The sequence below is a fragment of the Eptatretus burgeri genome, chromosome 12 (genome assembly GCF_056783735.1).
Source record: "Eptatretus burgeri isolate ZD-2024b chromosome 12, Ebu_testis_v1, whole genome shotgun sequence".
Lineage (NCBI taxonomy): Eukaryota > Metazoa > Chordata > Myxini > Myxiniformes > Myxinidae > Eptatretus > Eptatretus burgeri.
In genome coordinates this window covers 49,395,681-49,415,365 of record NC_140972.1, presented here as the reverse complement: position 1 = coordinate 49,415,365, position 19,685 = coordinate 49,395,681, and the positions used below count along the sequence as shown (strand labels likewise).

At 44.0% G+C, this 19,685-nt stretch overlaps 2 protein-coding genes across 14 annotated transcripts in view; both read right to left on the bottom strand.

The window, feature by feature from the left end:
• LOC147015582 (uncharacterized) overlaps nt 1-8,089 on the bottom strand; it is a 348,908-nt gene extending 340,819 nt beyond the window's left edge. For 3 of the 10 annotated variants that reach the window (XM_085850465.1, XM_085850474.1, XM_085850468.1), the window contains exon 1: nt 7,701-8,083. In XM_085850465.1, coding sequence (XP_085706591.1) covers nt 7,701-7,919 — 219 coding nt within the window. In that variant the 5' untranslated portion in view covers nt 7,920-8,083. Of the gene's footprint in view, nt 1-7,700 lie in introns of all 10 variants that reach the window. The other 7 variants (XM_085850471.1, XM_085850475.1, XM_085850470.1 and 4 more) reach the window with 6 other exon arrangements.
• A 1,242-nt stretch (nt 8,090-9,331) lies between these two features.
• TJP1 (tight junction protein 1) overlaps nt 9,332-19,685 on the bottom strand; it is a 141,394-nt gene continuing 131,040 nt past the window's right edge. For 3 of the 4 annotated variants that reach the window (XM_085850463.1, XM_085850462.1, XM_085850464.1), the window contains 7 exons: nt 16,986-17,012; nt 15,930-16,075; nt 15,280-15,442; nt 14,406-14,627; nt 12,602-12,807; nt 12,193-12,276; nt 9,332-10,289 (listed from right to left, as the gene is read on the bottom strand). In XM_085850463.1, coding sequence (XP_085706589.1) covers nt 10,207-10,289; nt 12,193-12,276; nt 12,602-12,807; nt 14,406-14,627; nt 15,280-15,442; nt 15,930-16,075; nt 16,986-17,012 — 931 coding nt within the window. In that variant the 3' untranslated portion in view covers nt 9,332-10,206. The remainder of the gene's footprint in view (nt 10,290-12,192; nt 12,277-12,601; nt 12,808-14,405; nt 14,628-15,279; nt 15,443-15,929; nt 16,076-16,985; nt 17,013-19,685) is intronic. The other variant, XM_085850461.1, reaches the window with a different exon arrangement.

Sequence of the window (19,685 nt, the reverse complement as noted above, 5' to 3'; positions counted from 1 at the left end):
GACGACTCTAGTGCTCCACCTGGTGGTCGTTTATCACCACCGAACCCCAGCCCACAATACAAATATACAAATACACACGTGCATACATGAGGTCCATCTTAAAAGTAACGGGACCGACTTCACAAATTTTATTCCAAAAAAATATATTGAAATCACAGCTTGTCCCCTTCAAAATAGTGTCCCTCCAGTCTCACACACTTGTCCATGCTCGTCTTCCATGCTTCGATGCACCCCTGGAAGGCTTCTTCTGGAATCCTCCGGAGCTTCGTCCTCACACCCCTTTTGATGGCCTCCACATCAGGAAATTGGGTCCCCTTGATCACCCCTTTGAGCTTGGGGAATAGAAAAAAATCACAAGGGGCCAAGTCTGGGGAATACGGGAGTTGCTCCAGAGTTGGCACGTTCCTCTCCGCCAGGAACTGTCGGATGCTCAGGGCACTGAGCATTGGCATTGTCATGGTGGAGCACCCAGGCGTTGTTCTCCCACAGATCCCTCCTCATGTCCCGGACTGATCTCATGAGGCCCCGGAGGATCTCCTTGTACATGTATTGAGTCACTGTTTGACCCTGGAGTCGAAATTCAAAGTGGCGATGCCCTTGATGTCAAAAAACGCTATGAGCACCACCTTGACCTTCGACGTCGACATCCTTGCTTTCTTTGGTCTTGGTGATGCCGGACTTTTCCACTGATGACTCTGCCGTATCGTCTCAGGATCGTATTCGATTATCCACAATTCATCGCCAGTATTGACTCTCCCGAGCAGGTCTGGATAGTCCTCGAGGCGCTCGATAATGTCTTGACAGACAGTGACTCTTTGGAGTTTCTGGTCCTCGGACAACAGTTTGGGGACAGTCTTTGCACACACCTTGCGCATTTTGAGATTTTTAGTGATGATGCTCCAGACAGTGTCCTTGTTGATGGAAAGTTCCTCAGCAATCATCCGCACCGTGATTTGACAATCTGCATGCACCATCTGCTTCACACGCTCAATGTTGTCCGCCGTTCTGCTCGTTGAAGGTCTTCCAGACCGTGGATCATCTTCAACCTCCTTCCATCCCTCTTTGAACCTCTTGTGCCTTTCAAATGCACGTGTACGTGACATCGTTTCTTCCCGTAGACTTGCTGCAGCATTGCGAAGGATTCAGATGATGTTTTGCCAAGTTTGGCAAGAAACTTCAGATTGACTCTCTGCTCACGACTCATAGTGCGATGACTCAGACTAGACAATGTGTAAAGCACGACCTGTAAAAAAAATCACACAATGAGCGCAGTCAACAATCACCAATCACATATATTGCTGGAATGTTGTGAAAGACTGATGCAAGTTGTGTAAGTTCATTCAAGTTGTGTAAGTGGAGCACACAGCAGGCTCAGTCCCGTTACTTTTTAGACGGACCTCGTGTATATATGTATGTATGTATGTATGTATGTATGTATGTATGTATGTATATATATATATATATATATATATATATATATATATATATATATATATATATATATAAATAAACAAAGACCCACTCACATCTCACCTGTGAATGGAGGGAATAACCAATTAGTACTCACCTAATCAACTAAATCCAGGTGTCTATGATTATATAAATAAACGGACTCCTCCAATGCTCTTCTCGGCGAAGAAGCTGCATAAAGCAACCATGAAAGGCTATCCAAGGTAAGCCCTTTTACTGTTTCAAACCCTTCCCAGAGTTCCTTCACAGCTATGAAGACATTCACACATGAGAATCCCAATGCAACACACCCTCTCAGCTGCCAGAATGGTTTCATCGCTTATTGGTAAATCATCAGCGATAGCGGACAGAAATGCATACCATCAAGGCTCCAAAGCACGTACCACATGCAACTGTCAAAGACAGTCAACATATGATTGAAAACAAAAAAACCCGCTCATAATGTGTGTGAAGTGTGGTGTCTGCCAATCGGTTTGCATGTTCGCATGTTCAGCTGTCTCCCGTTTCCGGTGGCTGTTTCCCGTGCTGCACTTGAAAATCTCAACATGCAGGCAAAGCTCAGCATTCAACCAGAAGAAATGCATAATACCAAACGAGATGCATTTTAAACATAAATTAAACATAGAATAGCAATTTGCTTATTACCAGTGCGTTAAGATATGACCTGGGATGACAGGATGGCCTTGAGGTTCGCACACTCGCCTCAAAACTATCTAGCCTAGTTTGAATCTCGGTCCAGCTATAAACTGTCATTCCCAGTGTTTTACAGACTGGGTGAATCATCAGTGTGTGTGCCGTCCTTCTGATGGACATTGAACTGGGCATCCCTTTCACAGACATTAGTCGGTCGACATTAAAAACTATTTCCGAAGAGTGGGCGAGCTTTTGGCAGCAAGCTGAACAAATTACAAATTTTTGCCTGAACTCCTGCTGGGAAGGCAATGGCAAACTTCGCAGAATAACCCTTTCTCAAGAAGCTGCTGCAACGGCACTGACACTGTGACAGAGTATGAGAATTATCACAAAAATGAACAAACCGTGTCAGCTTTAATAAAAGTAGCCTTTTACCGAAAGTCTATGAACAAAGAACACAGTGTTAATCATTTAAACAAAACCCTACATTTAGCATTGTGACTTTAAAATAACGTTTAATAATAAATTCCAGAGAGGTCCAAAATGAGCATAAATTTAATATTGGTGGACCCGATGACGTAAATCGTTAAAAGTTAGTGTCTGCTCAAAAGGATAGAGCACAGACATCTCAAGAGAGATGAAGAAAGAGGGGGAGGGGAGGAGAGAGGAGTGGGGGGCAGGGAGAGGGGGAAGAGAAGGGAGTGGGGGAGTAGGGAAAAGATTTTCTGTATCAATGCTGTCCACCCCATTGTTTGTCCAAGTCTACCTCTATTTTGTCTTTCAACTCTGCTGTTGGTGTCCCCCACCACCCTCTCTTTTGTCCTTTTCCTTTTGTCCTTTTGTTCCTTTTGTCATGTTGCGTCCTCGCTTTTCCACAAGCCTTAACTCTGAAAACAAAACACCATCATAATTTGGAAACCATTGTGCAGGCTTGATGGGCTGAATGGTCTCTCTCTGTGTTGAAGTTCTTTGGAAGGGAAGTAATCTAATATATATATTGTGAACGGTGGTGTCTGTTCGTGCATTCACCTGTCTTCTGTTTACGGTGGCCACTTCAGTACTGCATTTGAAAAGCTCAACGTTCACTTTGGAAATGACGGAACAGGCACGAATAATGTTGATGCAAAATGTTATTTCGCAACCAGGATATTTTTCCCTCTTTTTAGACAAATCCAATCTCCACCACCCGATGCTTCACCACCGATGCAAACACAGGGTCGCAATTTATCAACCGCTAATGCACGGGGTCCGCGAATAGTGGGGTCTGACAGTGGATGTATTACCATTTTTTTTTGTTTAATGCAAAAGAAAAGAGGCTAATTCATTGATCAACCGTTTTGATTCATAAACACAGCAGTGTTGATTAACCAATCACATGAAGTAATGGATAAGTCCGAAAAATGAAGCGGCCCAGGTGGAGGGGGTGGGAACCCCAAAAAATAGGGTATTAAATAAAAGAAAAAGAAAGAGGCATTATACATAAAGCAACAAAAATAAAAATGTAAACACAGCGACAGGTAAAATATCATAAGCACACATCGGTTCACATCTGTATTAAATTAAAAGCCAAACGTAAGGACAAAATGCCCTTTCGTTGCTCCAAGTCAATACTTCATCGTCTCATGCATCTCAGCAGCCTCGCCAGGTGGCTTCAGATCGAGCGACGGTGATAATAATAGTAATTTATAATCTCACGGAGCACATGCTCTTCCAGCTCGTGCATAGGAAATATATAAAAGGTTTTAAGAGCCTAAAACATCTTGTTAGATCCACAGCACGAGCGAGCATTAAAAGGGAGGGTGTGGAACACGTCCAAGGTAGTTTTACAGGTGCAGTGCAGTGGAAACCTTGTAAAGCTCATACCTGCCTTTTTACCATTTACTGTGCTTACTATATCAGCACTTTTTAGCTTGCGGTGCACTCGAGGGAAAGACGATGCCCCGTTCTCGAAATGGGCACGCACAGTTTCCCCCACGGCTCTCAACATTAGTAAACTATACTTTGAGGAAATGAGCTCTCGATGCTTCAGATTGTGGGGCACTTTAATGAAAAATAAAATAAAATTAAATTAAATTAAATAAAATTAAATTTAAAAAAACGAGGAGGCCGACACGTACTGGAGCATTTGCCAAAAACACACCAACCCTTGTGCCATCTCACATTCAGAGATATTTAATCTAAGATGGTCATAGGCCTGCCAGCCCGAAGCAAGCAGTCAGTCAAGTATCGAAGGGACAAGACAAGCGGAGGTTCTTTATCCGAGCTCTTCGTCTCCCCCGAGGAATTCCCCCTGGACATTGCAGCAATAATAGCCATCACGACAGCTACATCATCTCATGCCTTTTCCCCCTTTCACAGACATGATGTGTCCGGCTGTCAGTTAAAGGCTCAAGACGTTTACTTCGATTTGCAAAACCTATTTGATTTGTACCATTGGTGGAATCATGCAAACAAAAATCCAAGGAGATCGGTTCAACAGATGGGAATTTTTCTCACTTCGGCATATGGTCGAATCAATTCAAAGGGACCAGTTGGTTTCACAGCGGAACACCCTGCGAAGACCTTCCCATCAGAGAAATGGTCACCATTTTTCTTCGACGTCTTACCAACACCGCGGTTATTGCATCTTTCATTGCAAAGAACGTACCAGAAAATAATAAAGGAATAAGATTTGACTCAAACATCTGAAACGATATCGTGCACAGCAGATGCGGCCGGAGGCCTGGCTATGATATAGTTCATCTAATTGTCCTTTGAAGCGTATTCTTAGAAGTCCCATGTGGAGACACAGCCGGTGGAGATTCATGACACAAGCTGATAAATCATACGGAATGAGGTCCATTCAATTAATCTTGCTCTCCCCCCTTGGGTCATTTGCCCAGAGACGACGCAGGGAGGATACGAATGGCTTGTTGAGAAAAGCCCATCGACTTTTAAACTCTTACGGCACCAAATCCCAAATGTTGATGCAACAAAGTAACTCAATGTTGGACGTGTGACCGAGACCGATGGTCAAAACAAAACAAATTACAAAAATCCGGGTCCGACACACACCACAGCTCTAACAGTCTCAAAAGCAGCCGGTCTTGATGTATGGCGAAGCGAAACCTTTTGAAAGTCCCTCTGACCTTAAGTGTCCAACTTGTGGACACATGGAAGAATGAAAGATTCTCCTGGATCGAATGGAGACGGTGCTGGAAGAAAATGAAACAAGATCCATGAAGCAAGAATCTGAAGACAATAGAAAGAGCACAACCAGTGGAGGCAACAGAATTATGGGTATTTGTTGAAACTCCACCACCGAAGTAGCTCTTCTTATGGTGGTGTGGTCCACATGGTGGTTGCATGATGTGGGTTCAGATGAAGCAAGGAAACACACAATTGTCAATCACATGTTTCAAGTTCTAAAGGCAAAGAGTTAAATGGCTTTGACTAAACCAGGCAAGTCTGACACCAAGATGCAATAGAAAGATTTCGCAGATAAATGAAATGGAAATGGGGTTGGGGGGGGATGTGAGGGATGGGGGGGGAATCAAAGTCATAGTCATACGTAATATGTAGATCGTGCCTCAAACTGAAATCTTAACCCAACTTACCAAGAAAGAGGCCAGCAGGGAAACACTTCCCAACGTACTTCTAATATTTTAAGCAAAATGGCATTTATGTGATATTGTCATGAAACAATCGACTTTCCAGTTGCGTTTCGCAGCTGTGGAAGTCCGTTACCAAACGTGTCTGTCAGTTACTAATCGACCCATGGACTCTGAAGGAAAGCTCCTGGAAATGGTGTGAATATCGTGTTAGTGGGATTACTCTACGTGCTGCGGCAGCCAGCGCTCGTAGTCAATCGCTCTGTTTCACATTGAACGGACTGGACAAAAAAGGGGACAGGTGTGTCAGTCACTCAAGACCCCGCAAGTGACGTGAACACTTACCTTTCTTCCCAACGTGAGTTGACAGGAAATGCCACAAGGATTAAATTAACAAGAGCGAGAATTGCTTTGCAATACATGTCCCTTACTGATGTGATATTTTCTAAGTGCAAAAGGGCATCACTGAAAAATTCCTGAAACCCAAACTTGTTCTGTAACTTATAATAAAGTCATGTACTGAACCAAGTTTCAGTTGATTATGTTAAAGGGCATGGAAAAAAAAAAAAACAACACAGGTGGGATGGACGGACAGACAGATGGAGAGCAAATCTATAGTCCACTCCGGTGAAAACGGAGGGGACGAACAAATAAACGGATTATTTAGACTGGACTTGGAGAGGCAAACTCTCCAACCAGTTGAGATGGCACATTAATCATACATATGGTGTTTAGTCCCACACAGGTTTCACCAAAGGAAACTTTGCATTTGCTCTCCATCTGTATGTCTGTCCATCCATCCGTCCATCCCATCTGTGGTTTTTAAGACTTGTTTTTCCCCAGACCCTTTAACATATTCATCCTGAAACTTGGTTCATGGCTTTGTTATGACAAGTTAAAGAACAAGTTCGAGTTTCAGGGTTTCGTCAATTTTTCACAGAGTTTTGCCCTTTTTGGACTTAAAAATATCACATCGGGAGTGGACATATATTGCGAAGCAATTCTCGCTCTTGTTAGATAAAAATCAGGTGAACGGGTCATCCTGGCATGGTAGGCGTCGCTTTGGTGCGCGGGCCGGCTCGGGGCGGCCAAGGTGGACCGGGTTTACCGCTCGATACGCGTTCAACCCGCTTTTTGGAAGAAGACACGGAACAAATCCTTGGTTGTAATGACCAAGTAATAAATACTGCAGATGACATACAAACATGCTCATGGTGTCCCTGTCCCATTGCTCCCCTCCCCCCCCCTTCCCCTCATCCAGTAATGTTAAAGTAGACATATTAAAGAACCCCTCCTTAATAAGGATGGGAATTAATTTCCACACTTTTCTTATTATTGACTTGGGAAAAGTAGACAAACGGATATATTAATAAGTTAATGTAGTGTTGATTATGTTCCAGGCATGAGGGGCCACATCCACATGACCTCTTCCTCATACGTCAAAGATCCCTAGAAGTGATCCATGTTGAAGAGACAGGTGGACGGGTGGACGGGGAGGGCGGGAGTAAGGATGCGATTGGTGGAGTGGAAGCGACGGGTGCACCAGGGGAGAGAAGAGGTGGGTCGACCAAGAGAGAGGGGGAAGGGGTGGTTGATGGAGAGATGGGTGAACTGAGAGAGGAAGAGACAGGTGGACAGGGAGGTAGGGGTTATCAGGACATGGGTAGACAGAGGTAATCGTGTGGTAGAGAGGGTGGGTGGGGATGGCATCATGGGGGGGAGGGGGGGGACGACTGAACCGGTAGATGGGGATAGGGTAAGGAGAATGTATGAACCGGGTGGTGGTGGTGGTAGGAGTTACAACAGCAGAGTACTGGTTAAGTACCGGCGTACCGCAAGCAGACGGTATGCAATACACAGCGCATCAAGTAAAAACAACCCTCATCTTAGCCACTCCCCATCACAAACCAAAAACCTTAAGAACCCTCCCCAGACCACCGCATTTGCAGCTCAAAGAGTGAAAGAGCACGGCTCGGGATTCGAGCGCGGACGAAGCGCGGGACGTACCGAGAATCCAGCCCAGAATGGGCATGAGTGGCGGATCCGCGCAGAGGTGGTGAGAGCTAGTGCTGCGAAGCTCACGGCCACGATAAGCGAACCCAACAGCATCTGCGTGATGCCCAAGAAGAGCATGAGCCGAGCCCGAGCTCGTTGTTCTCGCACGCACCCGATGCTCGCGGAGCCGGGGCGAGCTGCGGGCGGTGGGCACGGCCCGGCCTGGGGCATGCCGCGACCCCGCAACCCCCGCTCGCTCTCAGTCCAGGGTCAGTCCGCGCCACTGATACTCAACCGAGCAAAGGGTCCGCACATCATGACGGGCTCTGACGCCCGGAGCGGCATCATGCGATTCATCACCGGTATGACCATTAAGCACCTCCCAACTTCCTACATGTCCCTCCCTCTGCATCCCCCTCTGCCGTATAACCTTCCATCCAATCTCCGGGATACGACTCCCGATCTCCACTCCGTACCTCTCCCCTGGATTCGATTTACATATCTGAGCAAACCATGTCCACGGCATGAAAAATCGAGTACAGATCGACTGCACCTGCGATGAAGATTACTTGAGCCTTTAGACTTTGGAGAGTCCCTTTAACCCACCGCTACCGGTAGCGCTTTGTTCGCAGCTTTACAGGACTCGTGTTATAAACTTTGTTTACATCACACTTCGTTAGTAATACAAACCTCGAAAAGTGAAATCCCCCAAGGATGAGATCGATTTTTGGTTTTTTTAATGTGGACTTGATCCTCGACTACTCCACAAGAGCTTTGACTGACGGTCCACCAAGGAAAGATCTTACACACCTGAAAAACTAAAGCGTCCAAAAGTTAACTTTCAGGTTTCTCCACCGACTTTAATCCAATAAAAATTAATTGCAAATAAATGGTTCGAATTGTACATACGAACCTTGTCCGCAGGTAACATGGTTACCTTTTTCAACCAAAGCCATGTTCGCTCATTTAGCATACGGAAGGTTTAGCAGAGGTGAAGTCATTTTGAAACAGTAATTGGCTCTCACAGCTTATTATCAATTATTTACTCTGTCCAAAGGTAAATGTGTTCAAATGTTATTTTACAGCATTAACATATATATAAATATATAAAAATCAAATACAGTACAAATAATTTATCACCAATTCTGCCTCAACCCCATCCCTAAACCCTAAACCAGAGTAAATTTGGATAACGGACACCGAGCTTGTGTCATCAGTTATAGGAGATGGCAGAATCACATAGATGCTTTCAAAGTAGACTCTAGGCTGTCTAGCTTTGGTTTGAACCCGAGGAGCCGTTTGAATCCAACAGCTATAAACCCCCACCCTGGAGTTTTGCAGGTAGGGTGAGGTATAAAAGTATGCATCGTCCATCAGATGGAAATTGATCTTGAGGTCTGGTCGCTGGTATGCGTCGCAGATCCCATGGCGTCTTTCGTGAAGAGTCAGCAAGTTATCGCAGGCATGCTGAACAAATTAATTCCTGCCCAATTTGCCTCCAGTTGAGTATTCTGCCAAAGAGTGTCGATCCTTCCAGGATTGGTTCTAGCCTTGAAAAAAAAATTCCACTCGTGGTACGTTCTGTAAAGAGCACAGGCCTCCAAATAACTAGTCAACGAGAGAAACCAAAAGGACCATTCATAGATAGTTGTTATACAATCCTTTATTGAAATGCAGTACTTGGTAAATAGCACAATGCTAAAAAAAAAAAAAAAAGGCAAAAATATTAGTAAGAACTACTCTGATCTCCACCGAGGAAAGGTCATTAAGGAAGCGCAAAACTTCTTATGTCATTAAAGGTGTATAAAAATGTGGAATGGCATTTCAAAAATTTTCCAATTTTACCAAACTATACACTCTGCATCATCGTACACCCAAAAAATCTCAAAAAATAGACGTGGGGAAGGAAGTATTGCATAAAACAGCACTGGCAAACAATTCTCTTAGTTACAAAAAATCGTCAAGGATTGCAATGTCTCCAATTTCCCCCAAAACAACCAGAACACACAAACCAGCACCCCGTTTGAAAACGCAACAGACAATAACGAGACGGCCAAAAAACGAACAATGTGGTGTGCAAGGCACCGCCATGCACGACGACTCTACTTTCATTGGCTTGTAGGCCACGAGGCAAATCAGTGTCCTGCAGACCCAAATAATCAACACGTCTATTGTATGTACACCGGTTCAGATCGAGCTTAACAGATAAGTAGAAAAGTGATGATCTTTTTATCACTTATTACAAGATAAGGATACCGTCTCTCACTCCCTCCCACCACGACGACCCCACTACCCTATTGACCCCACCACCCCTCCCTCTCACAGCAATCCCAAATTTTCCATGTCGGGAATTCCTCACAATTAAGACCAGCGCACGACCGCAGGATGTTTCGCACGCGTGGATGTGCGATGTAAAGGCAGTTGGGTGGTGTGCAGAAAAACGAGTTCACGTTTGGCACCTTTGACACACGCAAGATGCGCGACCTTTTCAGTAACCCACGCGTACCGGTGGCCACGCTCAAAAATGATCGATAAGGACAGATACGCAGTTCGATCCCTTGTGGTTTGGATCGCCGGCCTTCTGCCAGTTACTGGGCTCACCTGCAGAAAATTTCAAGGAACACGTTAATAGTTTCCTTTGAAGCACAGAGCTAGCGAAGATTTTCTAAACATCAACAGCTCCAAAGTATATCTCCTTAGTCCCATTTAACATGCAACAGACACGTCACTTCGTCACACCACTCCGACATCGAAAAAGTAGCAAAACATGTCAAACTCCATTGCGGTAATCAAAAATGCTCGGCCACGCTTTACAGCGCAGACGTCAACCAGGACACCGATAATGAAGTCGGAGAAGCTGGGGTGTATTTGGACTGCCCATATTGCAAATATTATTGGCCAATCAGAAGTGCGAACACATTGTCACTTGCGACATTACAATGCAAGTGGCAGCCAAGATCGGCTGCTTTCGGGCTTTCCCCCAATGCACCACATGGCCCACTGCACCAGTTTCCTCGACTCGTGTCACTCGTTTCCATCTACAACCATGCTCTAATCAGACTGACTGGGCAGGCTGAAAAGTTTAATCCAATGGAGTACCAAGACAGCCATTAAGCAATTCCTTTGTTATTGATCGGAGAATGCTTTTGCAAATCAACTGCATCAAGTAGCTTCGAGCAAGCCTTGACAACGGGACAATGTGCTCGGCATTCATCAATAACTCAACGTCTTCAACGTTCCTCTCTGAATTCAACTTGACATGCCATTTACTCAGATGGACCACAAAGGCTCTTATGTGATCTTCGCAAAAGCCAGCAAGCATCTTCAGTGAAGCACCATGCAGCAAATACAAGCGTCATAAGTGATACGAACAAAGCGTTAGCAAAGTCTTGAACCTCATTGCAAGGAAAATGCATAAAACGAGCCAATCATGGGAGGTCCAACCTAAGAGTTAGTGGTGATATTACATTGCAGCAGTAATCTCTCCACACTGGGGGAGGAGGGGGTTGGGGGGGTAGTCATAAGCCCTTACCCTTCACAATAATGCATTTTAAACCCTCTCATTCAAGCCAGACTCAGCACTTGTGATCTGCTTTATGTTATGACAATATTTCCCTTTGGCCTATCAGAGTAGAATGTTACCACGAAAAGATATTTCACAAACTGGTCGTTGTATCAATAATTATTTATACCAAGAAGTTCCCCCTCGCCCACCTCCACTCCCTCTCCCCCAACTGCCACACCACACAAATAAAAATGGAACCCCGACTGTTGAGGGGTGTGTGAAACTGTCAAATCATTCCCCAAAGGAATCAAATACATCTCCGTTTCTTCCAATTCATCCACTATGGCTCAAGGAAATTTGAGAATTTTTAACTCTGTATTGTACTGTACGAACAGGGGTACCCAGGGTTACCTGGTCTATTTTTTGTGGGGGCCTAAAACTTGCCTACACCCACAAAGGAATGGGGTCAGGGATCATTTAAAAATACCTTTCACAAAGCTACTTATAGAGATTACAAAATGAAAAAAAAATCATCTCACTTTATTTTTTTTATATATATATATTTTTTTTTTTATTGGGCCTAAGACACTCTGCAGTGCTCAAACATGAACTCCTGAAAGTTTGACAAAGATTCATTCAGCCATCTGAGAAAAATGGCGACACGCAGACACAAATGGCTCTCTTATACTCGAGATAATGAACAGTGAAGAGTTAAAATCGATTCGTCAAAATTGTCACCCAAAAACTTCCATTTGGAACAAAGCAATTCGCGTTCCTCATACCACGACTCGGCAATACTTCGAACGTTAATGCGATGCCGAGGCAACCAACGATATCAGCGACGACAAAACGGTCAGTTTGGGACACGACATGGGACGCGTATATCTAACGGCAATTGTAAAAAGGTGCAGTAATGTTTCGTTCGACCGATCGAACCACATCAATAGCTTGCAGAGAAAAACCAACGGATATGAATGAGGCACAGCTATCGGGGCTTACAGTGTGGTAGACGCAGCTCCACAGGCTTCTGGAACTTCAGACCGTGTGGACCACACATGACCAATGGGCTCAGAAGAGTCTCACCTGCAACAAGAAGGTTAGGCCGAGAGATGGAACGTTTACCACAAAAAAAAGAAAATAAAAAACCCCCAAAAAAACAAAACAACAGACAAATTAGGTGTTTGTTATGCAAAGTGGTGCTCGGATACCGTCACCAGGTGTTGCATTTGGAACTTTAAATTTGACCAGGAATAAATAAATAACCACAGTTAAAAACTCATTTACTTGTTCATAATCATGACATTGGATCAATATCTTTCGCCTTCACAATAATCGCCTTCACAAACAGAATAGTAAAGTTTAAAGACTTCAAACTTTCCACCTTTAAACATCCAGGCAACTCCTTCACCTTTTTCCTTGTCAAGCGGAGGCAAGATGCTGTTGTCCTTGCAAACCTTGAAGTATATCTCCTGCTCTGTCCCATCTGCTATGGCTCCTTTTGGAATGATTATGCTCACGCCGGTCTCCACAGAACTGAGGACTCCACCGTGACCGTCAAACACGCCCCTCGCCGTGGCCAACACCGTGTGGCTCTCATCTTCCAACACGCTCGAGCTGGATAAAAGCAGCACCAACAGTGGGAGAATTCACCGTCGGTGGTCTTGTCTCGAGAATAGGACGTTTAGAAAGGCTGCACGGCCATTGTCATTCAGATGTGCACAATTTTCTCAAATCGCAATCAGCGGCAATTTCACGTCGCGGTGCGGCAAAGCAATCTGGCAACACCGATAGTCAGTCAGAGAGGAGCAATTTACTGGATCATTCCAAGATGGGCATGTACCTCTTACACATAATCTGTATGCTGCCTGCAAACACCGACCCCAAAAGATGAGAGTGCCGCCGATAAGATTTACAAAGTGGACACGGATGAATATGCATGCAATTCACATTCACAAGTATGTGCGAAAGGATAAATGATGAAACAAACATTTTGGGGGTTGGGGGTGGGGGGGAGAAATCGAATACTAAACAATGTCACTTCTATCAAATTAAAATGAACTACCCTGGAGCATAGTCACCCGTTGATAGTTTGCACCATGACAAGTCATCCACCGAAACCAGAAAGTGACACACTAGCATAAGAAGCTTTGAGATGTACAGGAAGTCATGGCGTGAAACTCGTTTTGGCTCCAAAAGAAACACTGGATCTAGAATCGTGGAAACTTTCCAACTGTGATGTTATGCATCTCAGGGTGTGCCTCGTTGCTAAAACATTGGTGTGAACCCTCATATAGGTGCAAATATTCTCAGAAACAACAAGAGACGTGCGAATAAAAAGTGGTCTCTATGGATCTGGAGTTCAAAAACCACTGCAGGGAAGAGGAAATGTAATAATAAAAAAAACCTTGACATGAGCATCGGAACACAAACTGTGGGATCAGTGAAGTTGGAGAGACGAGCTTTTTTATACATTAATCCGACTCTGAATTGTTCGGCAGGAACAGTTTTTTTTTTTTTTCGATGGCTCGAGAAGAACAACAGTGTCGTATGGACGGAGCACGTCAGGGGATCAGTACACGTTTGGGGGCTGTATATCATTCAAAGGTTTCAGCAATCTACACAAATTTGATCCATCAAACGATTCCCCCAGGAGCATGATCCACCAGGCAGACATTCATCTTCCAGAAACAATGATTCCAAGGATAAAGCGAATGGGTGAAAGAAGCCAATGGAACATTTTAAACACACTACCAAGGCTTTGCTTACACAAGGCTCAGAGATATGACCATGATTGAAGAATCACAAGTAACTGAGAAGGTAAAAACCTCGATTTATTTAAAAGCCCACACTGGACTGACCTGAGTGGAGTTACTCCTCCAAGCACTAGCCCGTAATGCCGGTCTCCTAAATATTGTGTTGAAGTTTCCTCTTTTATAGTTTTCTAACGCCTTTGTAATCAAGGTAAAAGTACATCCAATATGTCCTGGTGTTATTCTGCCATCGCTGGGTTTGAACTCAAGATAAAAAGCATTGACCTATTCGCACAAAAATATGGTCATCGCAATTACTTGTATGTGACTCTTGTGTGCGCATCTCTTGTACACTTCCATAATTTTTCTTCCAATAACGAACAACTATGAAAAGCACAATCAAAATTTCACTGCAAACATCTCTTGAGGTACTTTTCAAGAACCAGGACCATCAAGACTAACCTGACAGGAATGGCTTTTGGTGCGACTGTTAGATTGTCAGTTTGATAACTAGACCGGGCAAACTCCTGTTGCCGTGGAACGATGGATGAGCCGTTTACAGGATCCAGGGAATAGGTGTGCCCAGTACTCGGCTCCTTGCCGTTTCCATCTTCCGGAAGGTTGTGGTTGAACTTGGGACTGTCAAATTTCTTCTGGAAAGGCTTTGCACCCGTTGTTGTGAATCTGCAAGAAACAGGTATTTAATGGATGATGGATGATCCTCTTCAGGAGCATAAGGCCGCCAAGGCAGGCGAGAGGGCACAACCATGGATGGGTCACCACCCTGACACAGGACACTTAAACTGGCTCACTTTTCCCAGAAAGCTGGTACTCATTTTGCCAACTTCAGAAGGATGACAGGCCGAGTCAACCCACCTGGTGTTATTCTGCCATTGCTGGGTTTGAACTCAAGAGCTTAAGATCCCAAGTCAACCACCATGACCATTAAGCCACCACCAAGCAATTAACAGGTATTACAAACAACATTTATTCAAACCTCTTGAACAAGGAGGTTCATGACTGTGTGTGTGTGTGTGTGTGTGTGTGTGTGTGTGTGTGTTTCAGCCAAGACAGACACACACACACACACACACACACACACACACACACACACACACACACACACACACACACACCAAGCTACTGCTTCGGATTCAAACTACCATATCATATCAAATTAATGCAAAGGAATTCCATCCATATACATTAAAAATAATAATTATAATAACGGCACAGGAACATAATCCAAATGATCTTTGGGTAAAACAGGTCATTTGGATGAGTCACAACAAATGTAAAACTGAGAACGTACATGCCTTTGAAACAATTGACAAACCTGTTGCCAAAAGGTGTGGGGTTCGGCTTGTAGGCCAAAGGGCCAGCTCCGTTGATGGGTGGTTGAGCAGGCCTGGTGATATCGTCCCTAACCACATTCCGTAGTAAAGGCTTACTTGCTGCTGCAGGGAGCTCTGGTTTAGGTTGCAAGGGTGGTGCTGGTGCTGGTAAAGAAGGATAAAACAAACTGCATTGTTAACAAAACTTTACCCACCCTCAAGGCCAATAAAGTATCTCAAAACACTACTGCTTAATTATGTGCTGCTATTACGACACTTTAGTGGAAAATTGATTTAATGTGAATTCAAAAGGACAAGGGCCACCTTGGGGGTGGAGGGGAGGGCAGTGAAGGGGAAGTGGAAGGAAGAGGGAAAGAAAAACCCAAACGCAGTTCATAATAATTGTAAATCATAATTCGCTTTGGCAATCATGGAAACAATTATTTAATGCTTAATAACAAAAGCTCAACCACAAGACATTGATGTTATTTAAATGAGACTTGCAAAAAAAGTTCCACATGGAAAGAAAAAGAAGAGATATCACCCCCTAGCACAGAATATTAAATGCAAAGTTTGACAATGATAGTCGACCGACGACTGGCTCTGACCCTTTGCCACAGGCATGGCAGGTAGCGTCATGTGTTTAAGGTACCCGAGATAGCTGGCTTTTGCAAGATGGCCGGTTTTGGGTAAGTGGGAGGCCCGTAGCGGTTCTGAGGGCCAGTCGAAGGCTCGGCATGCTTTTCGGGCAGCCGTGACGATCTTGCATCAAGACCATCTTCCTCTGCACTTCTTGGCCTAGACAAGTGTATTAGAAGGTAAATTACAAATCAGCATACGAGTTTCACAAAGCAACAACAAATGGGCATCGCATTCAAGAGGAAAGCACATGCAAAGGGGCAGGAACATGCCACGAGTTGGGATTTTGAGTCAGCGAAGAAAGATTGAAGTTTTAGTTTATCCCTCATCTCGGAATTAGAAATTTCCTCCTGGCAATCTTGACTTCCGAAACTAATGGCAGACTCGGTTTTCAGAAAATGTATATCGGGAATGAAACATGCAGGCCCAGAATTTCAATGTGTGACATGTTGGCCAGTTGTCTCAACAAGATGTTTGGAGTTCCTTCGTTCACTTTACAGGAAGATTGCAAATATTGCCCGAGCATCGACATGGGCCATGAGAGAACGAATGAACTAGCAGTAGAATGAACGAACAGGTGTGCAAACTTCGGTGACATCACCAGACTCAAATGAAAATGGCCAGCTTGAACAATCCAGCCCGACCAGGGACACGAGATAGCGTGGATGAAAAATGCCTGCAGCTCGTGTTATGCGGAGTATTGTGCAATTTGGGACTCGGATATAACAGCATGTCTTCTGCGTTCCGATCACACGCATTCACAAAACATCTTGCCATTTCTCACACTTGTACCGATGTAGTTCTCAAAAATAAGAAAGATCTCTCGGCAAACTAAATCCATGGAAAGTCGCAAGATACAAAAGGAACATTGTTCTTGGAACTTTTGAATACCATAACAACCAGAAGGTACATGACATATTCACTTTGCGATGCAATGTGCGAATGCATTGAAATGGCAAGAAACTATATGCACAAAAAAAAAATACTAAAATTAAAAAGTACAAACTCAAGTTGCCATTCCTTAACATTACCAGTTTTCAAACATGCTCATTAACCACACGGTGCTTACCAATAAAACGCTCTCCTCGGAAAAGCACTTGCACAGCATAAGAACCCAGGCATGGCGTGCAGGGACGGTGAAAGTAGAGATTAAAACAAAACTTCAAAGTGAGCAAGAGATGCACGGAACGTGACGTGAAGTGCAGTGCAACAGTGCAACAAGCCCGGAAGATCGGAATGCAGGAATTATGAGCATGTTATAACCGCAAGTTTAGCAATCGACCATGGTTGCTTCACACACAGAGTGATGCTGCAAGGATGGCATTCAAAATGAGCTGCCAAGATGGTCGATTTCAACTGCTGTGCCTATTTGTAGAAAGATGTCAAAAATCTACAAATCACAAAGTCTTGCTCGCACATCATATGAGCACCCCCCTCAAAAAAGTCAAAATTTCACACCAATTTAAAGGGAAGAGGGAGGACAGGTTACAGAATTTCACCGCACAGCTCGGTAGTAATAGCGAGTGCATGTAAGCCGATTTGATTTGACAAAATTCACCACGTGTGGTCAAATCTGATGTTAGCCGAATACACAGAAAATGGCTGGATAATAGTCATCCAATTTCCTTTCGTTTGTCTCAAGAAGGAATGAATTGTCCATCAATGATCACAAGAATCGGACAAACCCAGGACTGGAAGACCCAAAAAAGATGTCTAACATGGAGGAGTTGGTTGATCCGAGGATCGGCAAGTTAATGCCAAGCAGTACGATTTGCCAAGTTAACATACCCATTCACAGAAGACTTCGAGCTGTGCAATTCTTCAACACATTCAGGAGTTAAAATTTATGGATGTTCTGGGCAACAATTTACTCAAAGCCTCCATGAGTGTTTTCTACAATTATCACAACATTGACTGTTATTAACGCAACTTAGTTTGGGTGAGAAGTAACCAAGCCTGTCATTTAGCAATCCTCAATTCATATTCTACAAAAAATCGACAAAAACTTGTGATCACAACTCAAAGTAAACTAGAACGTATCTCAAAATGCAAAGCCAGTCCACATCCACTTTGTACTAAAACTAAACTTGAGGAAAACAGGGAAAACTAGAAGGGCACTCGGTAGAGGGCATACTGTTGTAGTTCGGGGGCGAGGAACGACCGCTAGATGGAGCAGTTGGGCCGTCTCCCACCGAACACCCGGAATTGAAGGTAGTCACTCCGGATAACTCCGAAGTCGACGGGTTGCTTAATGGACCATAGACGCCAATATTTCGACCATGCGGTTAGGGTCTTTTTGTCTGATTCCAATTTACCTAATTAGCCGCGTGGTCTAGCTGCCTTAGTTAGTTACATGCCGGAAGACAAGACCTACCCGTCCCCTTCCCCTCAAGTTACCCAATCAAACGCAAGTGCAACAAGTCTGAAGACGACGATGGTTCACGAGTGGTATTTGACGATGTAGATTGTTCCAGAAGTCAAGAATGAGACAATGTGATAATGTTTGACCAAGTTATAAAAATGATCAACATGATGTGGTACGAGTGACAGGTTATTAGCTGCAAAATGTCGAAAACCCGGTTTCGTTCAACAACTTTAAAATTTTGACCTTTGCAGAACCTTTAAAGGTCACAAAACAATGTTGTGGACATTAAAATAAGGAAACAGGATACGTGCTATAGCTTAATGGAGTTAGTTCGTCGAAGAAGATCGAAAACCCGGTTCGATTCCCACAACTTTGAAAATTTAACCTTTGTGAACTTTAAAGGTCAAAGGTCAAGGATTATGACCTTTGGTGCAAAACTTCCTCTGGAACATTCCAGGAACAATATAACATCATATAGGCTATATGGCATTTCACACTCCTCGGATTATCCATACTTTGATGAAATCAGTGTAAAAACAAACTTGAAGGGGGCGCCACGGGCAAGGTGTTTGAGATAGAGAAAAATGGTTTCAAGACTTTAGGTGGGGAGTGACCTCAAGATTATGCATAAAAAATATTGTCATCCCAGCTCTCAAAGTTTGGGCGGTCGTCTGATTTTTATGTCAAAATTCGAAATTTTCTAAATTCGTGACCTTGACCTTGGGACGAAAATGAAAAATCGAGCTCCGTGGGGCTATGCAGGTGCCATTGGGCTAACCAAATACCGAACCCCCTGCCAGATTCGACAAACGCCCTAGGAGAAGATGCAAATTGAAATCGGCTACCCCCTAAAAACACAATTCGCAATTTTCTAAGTTTGTGACCTTGTGACCTTGACACGAAAATGAAAAATCGAGCTCTGTGGGGCTATGCAGGTGCCATTGAGCTAACCAAATACCGAAACCCCTGCCAGATTCGACAAACCCCTTGGAGAAGAAATTTTTTACGTCAAAATTGCAATTTTCTAAGTTTGTGACCTTGTGATCTTGACACGAAAATGAAAAATCGAGCTCCGTGGGGCTAACCAAATACCGAAACCCCTGTCTGATTCGACAAAACCCCTAAGAGAAGATGCAAATTGAAATCGGCTACCCCTAAAAACACGTTTTTTGGGCGTGGCTCCGCCCATAATTGGCGCACCATGCCCATTTTCAGGAAAACACAAATAGATCATGATATACTGTAAACCTCCCACCAAAATTTCATCAGGATCGGATCAAAACCCACGGAGCTATGCTCGGGACAGACAAACAGACAGACAGACAGACACACACACAACAATAATGAATATAGTGGTCACTTATATTTTTCGTGAAAATATTATTTCGTGAACAAAAAACACCC